Source organism: Simochromis diagramma, unplaced genomic scaffold (genome assembly GCF_900408965.1).
Source record: "Simochromis diagramma unplaced genomic scaffold, fSimDia1.1 OVJJ01000321.1, whole genome shotgun sequence".
Classification (NCBI taxonomy): domain Eukaryota; kingdom Metazoa; phylum Chordata; class Actinopteri; order Cichliformes; family Cichlidae; genus Simochromis; species Simochromis diagramma.
In genome coordinates this window covers 16314022-16320970 of record NW_024386772.1, presented here as the reverse complement: position 1 = coordinate 16320970, position 6949 = coordinate 16314022, and the positions used below count along the sequence as shown (strand labels likewise).

Here is a 6949-nt window from a genome sequence, read left to right as displayed (position 1 = left end):
CCTGGGTTTGGAGCTGGGACCCTGACTGCTCCCCGGATGGGCTGATGGGGTACCAGGCGACCACCCTATTCCGTTTGATCAGCCACACTCTGTAAACCACATCTGGCAGCCTCTCAAGCAAGGTGCAGGGTCCAAACCACTGGCTTACACACAGTTCAGTTAACTACGTGACAAGGCAAGCATATGTGGGTGTGTCTGTGTGTGTCATCTCCTGTCACACCATACATGGCACACCCTCTTCTCAGATTGCTCTATATATATATACATGTATATATATATATATACATGTATATATATATATATACATGTATATATATATATACATACAGTGGGGCAAAAAAGTATTTAGTCAGCCACCGATTGTGCAAGTTCCCCCACTTAAAATGATGACAGAGGTCAGTAATTTGCACCAGAGGTACACTTCAACTGTGAGAGACAGAATGTGAAAAAAAAATCCATGAATCCACATGGTAGGATTTGTAAAGAATTTATTCGTAAATCAGGGTGGAAAATAAGTATTTGGTCAATAACAAAAATACAACTCAATACTTTGTAACATAACCTTTGTTGGCAATAACAGAGGTCAAACGTTTACTATAGGTCTTTACCAGGTTTGCACACACAGTAGCTGGTATTTTGGCCCATTCCTCCATGCAGATCTTCTCGAGAGCAGTGATGTTTTGGGGCTGTCGCCGAGCAACACGGACTTTCAACTCCCGCCACAGATTTTCTATGGGGTTGAGGTCTGGAGACTGGCTAGGCCACTCCAGGACTTTCAAATGCTTCTTACGGAGCCACTCCTTTGTTGCCCGGGCGGTGTGTTTTGGATCATTGTCATGTTGGAAGACCCAGCCTCGTTTCATCTTCAAAGTTCTCACTGATGGAAGGAGGTTTTGGCTCAAAATCTCACGATACATGGCCCCATTCATTCTGTCCTTAACACGGATCAGTCGTCCTGTCCCCTTGGCAGAAAAACAGCCCCATAGCATGATGTTTCCACCCCCATGCTTCACAGTAGGTATGGTGTTCTTGGGATGCAACTCAGTATTCTTCTTCCTCCAAACACGACGAGTTGAGTTTATACCAAAAAGTTCTACTTTGGTTTCATCTGACCACATGACATTCTCCCAATCCTCTGCTGTATCATCCATGTGCTCTCTGGCAAACTTCAGACGGGCCTGGACATGCACTGGCTTCAGCAGCAGAACACGTCTGGCACTGCGGGATTTGATTCCCTGCCGTTGTAGTGTGTTACTGATGGTGACCTTTGTTACTTTGGTCCCAGCTCTCTGCAGGTCATTCACCAGGTCCCCCCGTGTGGTTCTGGGATCTTTGCTCACCGTTCTCATGATCATTTTGACCCCACGGGATGAGATCTTGCGTGGAGCCCCAGATCGAGGGAGATTATCAGTGGTCTTGTATGTCTTCCATTTTCTGATGATTGCTCCCACAGTTGATTTTTTCACACCAAGCTGCTTGCCTATTGTAGATTCACTCTTCCCAGTCTGGTGCAGGTCTACAATACTTTTCCTGGTGTCCTTCGAAAGCTCTTTGGTCTTGGCCATGGCGGAGTTTGGAGTCTGACTGTTTGAGGCTGTGGACAGGTGTCTTTTATACAGATGATGAGTTCAAACAGGTGCCATTCATACAGGTAACGAGTGGGGGACAGAAAAGCTTCTTACAGAAGACGCTACAGGTCTGTGAGAGCCAGAGATTTTCCTTGTTTGAGGTGACCAAATACTTATTTTCCACCCTGATTTACGAATAAATTTTTTACAAATCCTACCATGTGGATTCATGGATTTTTTTTTCACATTCTGTCTCTCACAGTTGAAGTGTACCTCTGGTGCAAATTACTGACCTCTGTCATCATTTTAAGTGGGGGAACTTGCACAATCGGTGGCTGACTAAATACTTTTTTGCCCCACTGTATATATATACATATACATGTGCAAAAGAACAGAAACTTGTGGTTTCTAAACGTGCAACAGAAAGTTACAGCGAAGAGACTGCTCCCTGCATACAAAGGTTAAAACCTAATATCGAAAAAAAACATTTTATCAGCACACATAAAAGCAATGGTCATGTACAAATGACAATCTTAAAAGAATCAACTCTAACATCACCCAGGACCAACTTGCCATGGGAGACCCTACCAGGCAAAATCCCTCTGGTAAAATATCGGTTGAAGATGTTCTGTCTTGTTTTCGTTCTTCATGAGGAATAAGTCTCTAAACTAGCGGGGTCTGTGGAAGCGCAGACTCAACAGTCATCAGTGACTTTGTTGGCTGGTGTGAGACCAACGCGCTCCAAATCAACGCCAGGAAGATGAGGAGATGGTCATAGACTTCAGGAGGAAGTCACCCCCTACAACACTGGTAAACATCCAAGTTAAAGACACTGAGATTCTGTATAAGAAGGGCTAGAGTCGACTCCACCTGCTGAGGAGACTGAGGTCCTTTGGAGTCTGCAGGACTCTGTTAAGGACATTCTATGATACTGTGGTACCATCTGCCTTTTTCTATGCAGTGGCCTGCTGGGGGAGCGGATGCACGGACAGGGACAGGATCAGGATTGACAAACTGGTCCTCTGGAGTCTGTGGAGGTGGTGGGCGAGAGGAGGATGTTAGTAAAGCTCACATCCATCATGAACAACCCACATCACCCTCTGCATGAGTCTGTGCGTGTGCTGAGCAGCTCCTTTAGTCAGAGACTGAAACACCCTCGCTGCAGGAAGGAGCTCTTTCCCAGATCATTCGTCCCAACAGCAGTTAGACTCTATAACTCCTCAATCACAATGTCATGAGTCACTGGTTTCTGTACCTGAGCTGGGGTAATGCACTAATTTCAGCGCTGTGGAATCAATAAAGTCTTATCTTAAGTCAACATAGTGAAACTGCCAGTCATGTCAAATCAAGTAATGTGGTATACTGTAAACTGAGTCAGCAATCAAGAAAAGTAAAAAAGAAAGTAAAAGTAACGCTATGATAACAAATGTGAAAGTAGCAAGAACAGTATAAAATGGGCTCTGTCTGCCTGCACTGTAGTCAAACTGTCCAGAGCCACACAGGAGGAGGTAAGGACTTTCAGAATAACTATTACTTTATTCTTTGCATTTCAATGAAGTTACTTCTTCTTTCTATTCTTTCTTATCTGTTGTATAAATCTGCATTTTTTTTTTACAACAATGTAATTTATTATTGTTATTTGGTTACATTTAGTGGTGCTACCTAAAAGTGCTTCCTTTCTCTCTCTCGGACCTTTTTTTGTATTTTCCATTTTCCAGTGAAATTTTAAAGACAAAAGAAAACAATATTAGACTTTTGTTGTAGGTGAGCAATGATTTTATGAAATTACAACATTTCTTTCAGAAATATTTTTATGTCAGTTTAATATTTGATAGTTGACCTGTCCATGTAATTGTCTTGTTTACAGATATGGGATCATGTAAGTCCTGACTTGCTCTAACAACAAAACTGTGTCTTTAAATTAAATGCTGAAAAGCTGTGCAACATTTTGAAAGCAGAAAATTGTTTCCTCAACCTCAACATTTTACTGTGAGACTGGACTCTGCATTTCTAACTTCTAGTCAGATTTTTCCCACTATTGCAAGTCAAATTTGTATAACTATAACACTTGATGACACTTAATTATTGAAAACAAGGGATGGTAAAAGTTGATTAAAAGTTGATTTTGAAATGTCCTGATGTTCATATTTTATTCATGTGTTCATATTATGTTACCATTATGTGAACGTGTTATTTTTTCTTTAGCAACTTTTAGTAAGCCATGGAGGCCTTTTCCAGAGTGAGTATGATGGATATACAGTTATTCATTTAGTTGTTCATTTAGTGCAGCTCTACTCCTTTACATGATTTATGTGGTTTGCTGCATTAGCTAACTGGTGTGTGTAACAGCACAGCCTCAGTCACAATGCTGTGTATATATTATAAGAAAATAAATGATCAAATATTAGAAAATGAAAGTCAGGCAGTATTTTCACGTGTTTGTTTTTCATTGAAACAGGAATAATGAGAATATCCGGACATTTTTGAAATCATATAAACCTCGAAATCAGGATGCAAATCATCTCAGAATTTTGTTTTTGGGACCAGTTGGTGCAGGAAAATCAAGCTTCATCAACTCTACTGACAGTGTTTTACAAGGTAGAGTTACTGGTCGAGGTTTGACTGATGCAACCTCTGGAAAAACTTTCACTAAAAAGGTATCAATCTACCTTATCTATCTACAAACAAATCAAATACTGATTAAATTACTGATTATAGTTGGTTTAAATGAGGATTTGTTAACTCCATATTCTGCTTTCAGTACAAAACTTTCAAATTCTCCAAAGGCAGTCAAGGTCATTACTCCTTTGTTTGCAACGACATCATGGGCATGGAGCAAAATGATAGTGGCGTTCATGTCAACGACGTCATTCTTGCCCTGAGGGGACATGTTAAAGAAGGTTACGAGGTACACTGTTCTGAACTTTAATTTCATGTAATGCATAATCTGTACCACGTTTTTTCTTTACATTTTTTCACTTTCAATGCACATAATTGGGAAACACAAAACCAAATTAAAAAAATTAAAAAAGAATGTAATGATTTGCAAAACTAATAAATGATTAATTTATTCACAATGGAAAAGAAACATAGGATAGAAAACATCAAGACACTGAGACTTGGAGGGCTGTGGTTGAAAGGGAGGAATGAGAATTAGCACCTCAGTGTCTGAGGCAATGGTGCTCATTTCGAAAGTAGGAGTGGCCACCCTGCGTCAGGGATGAGATGCTGCCAGCGTGGAGGAGTTGAAGTATATTAGAGACTGAGGGGAGGGGGAGATTGACAGATGGATTGAGGTCTCGTCTGCAGTGATGCAAACGCTGGTCTGTTGTAGTGAAGAGAGAGCTGAGCATTGAAATATAGCTGTCCATTCCACTCATGTTTTATGAAACACGTTTTATGTAGTTGCTTATTTGTCAAACTATGATATGTTATATAAGATATAACTTTCCTGGCATGATAAGACTGCTTTCACTCTTTTTAAGGGCTCCGTTCTGTTTTCTACTGTCATTTTGGTCGCCACTTTAAAATCACCATTACTTTAGACTCTATTTAACAAAATAATGTATTACTCGAACTCTTACATAATCTTTCAAATCTCTATTTGTTGAATTGCTTTTTAGTTCATTCCACAACAGCAACTGAACGAGGGCGATCTGGGATACCGCTCATGTCCCAGCCTGAATGACAGAGTTCATGTTCTGGTCACTGTTGTTCCCAGTGACTCAGTGTCTCTACTAAGTGAAGAGGTTGTGAAAAAGCTGAGAGAAGTCAGACTGGCAGCCAGTAAAATGGGTACGGCAACAGTTTCAAAATTGTAATACATCATGTGGAATAATTTTGATATGTAAGTCTATAGACAGTAATAATAAAAAATAACAACAACAACAACAAATACATGACATCTTATTAAGTTTTTGTGTTAACAGACATTCCCCAGCTGGCTATTCTCACCAAAGTTGATGAAGCCTGTCCTAAGGCAAAACAGGATCCCAAAAACATCTACAAGAGCAAGTACCTGAAAGAACAGGTAAATCTTTTCTGTTGGCAGTTTTTGATTTTTGTTTAGTTTTGAGACCTTTTATAAAATGTTAAGTTACATTTTTTAAATTCAGCGCCAAAATCATTTTATACTCACCAATTAACTGACTTTTATTTAATACTCAGGTTGAAATTTTTAGCCAGCTGCTGGGACTCCCAGTGAACTGCATCTTTCTTGTAAAGAACTACAGTTCAGAAATCAGCAGCGATGACGCCACTGATGCTCATATCCTGTGTGCACTGAAACAAATGATTGTCTATGGAGACGACTTCCTCAACCATTTGAATGACACATTTGAATGAGAGACTGAATGTAGTACATACTGAAATATAAATCACGTCACAGTTATTTTACTTAACTGAAAACTGCATGGCTAACTTGTATTTAGTATAAAGGCATGTGATTGGATTTGAAGCATTCATTTTTGAAAAAAGGAAGTTCTTGAATGCTGTTTGGAATGCGGGGAATGAGACACAGAAGGGGGGCACAGCTGGGAGAAATCAGGACTGACGAGACAAGGAAGCAAAGCAGGACACATTCACTTAAGACACGGACCTTCAAAGTAAAACAGGAAGTATGACACAGAGACGCATACTTGGCACAGTGGAGACAGCAACTAAGAAACACAGAGACATAAACCATAAGGCAGAGGTCTAAGAACCAAAATACACAGAGGGAAATACTAAGCTTGGAACACAAGAAACTAGACTCGAGGGAGTAACAAAAGACCAACCATGAGAACATAATGCACAATACAGAGTGACAGAAAACAAGAAACTCAAACATGCAAAGACACAGACTTACACAGAACAGAGGGGGCACAGAGAAACATGAAGGGCAAGGGATCAAAACTAGAAACCATAGAATAACTCACAAGTACAATAATACAAAAACCACGAAGAACTAAACACGCTGGGTCAGGAGACCCAGGACCCTGACAATATCTGTGTGTGTAAGCGTGTTGGCGTTGACCTTATGTTAGGTTTTGTATTGTTGATTGTCATTTATGCTTAGAAATATTTAACCATATATGCTTAGAGGTGTATAATCAATTGTGTAGTGATAGGATGTGTGATCTTTAGCAGGCTGCAAAGGAGTAGAATGCACACCTACATCCTGGGAGCATGGGAAGAGGTCGTACCATGTCTTATTGTTTTATGGTAGGATAAACGTAGCTATATCTGTTTTAGTCTAAGTGCCTTTTGTTTAGATGAACTGCTGGACTTCCAGACCAGCAGGTTTAGGGAAGTCATTTATGGGGTCACACTCTGACCCCCCCACACACACACACACAGGCAAGGTACTCTTTGTTTGTATGTAGACGTCGTATGTTAATGAA

The 6949-nt window shown here is 40.2% G+C and overlaps 1 protein-coding gene across 2 annotated transcripts; it reads left to right on the top strand.

Annotated features, from left to right (window-relative positions):
- Positions 1 to 1920: 1920 nt before the first annotated feature.
- On the top strand, positions 1921 to 6036 carry LOC120747056 (interferon-induced protein 44-like). Of its 2 annotated transcripts, none has more exons than XM_040052654.1 (7): positions 1921 to 2378; positions 2530 to 3807; positions 4027 to 4225; positions 4330 to 4476; positions 5192 to 5363; positions 5498 to 5598; positions 5736 to 6036. In XM_040052654.1, the coding sequence occupies exons 2-7, from the start codon at positions 3707 to 3709 to the stop codon at positions 5910 to 5912; spliced, it is 897 nt and encodes a 298-aa protein (XP_039908588.1). In that variant the 5' UTR covers positions 1921 to 2378; positions 2530 to 3706; the 3' UTR covers positions 5913 to 6036. The 2 variants fall into 2 exon arrangements, with proteins under 2 accessions (XP_039908588.1, XP_039908598.1); XM_040052664.1 differs by having other exon boundaries at positions 1921 to 3447; positions 3774 to 3807.
- The last annotated feature ends 913 nt before the right edge of the window (positions 6037 to 6949 follow it).

What these genes read in the sequence shown, in the direction of transcription:
- LOC120747056 (XM_040052654.1), top strand. Translation starts at nt 3,707, where the DNA reads ATGTTCATATTTTATTCATGTGTTCATATTATGTTACCATTATGTGAA. An exon ending in ATGTTAAAGAAGGTTACGAG is followed by an intron (nt 4,477 to 5,191) that starts GTACACTGTTCT and finishes ATTGCTTTTTAG; the next exon opens with TTCATTCCACAACAGCAACT. An exon ending in ACTGGCAGCCAGTAAAATGG is followed by an intron (nt 5,364 to 5,497) that starts GTACGGCAACAG and finishes TTGTGTTAACAG; the next exon opens with ACATTCCCCAGCTGGCTATT.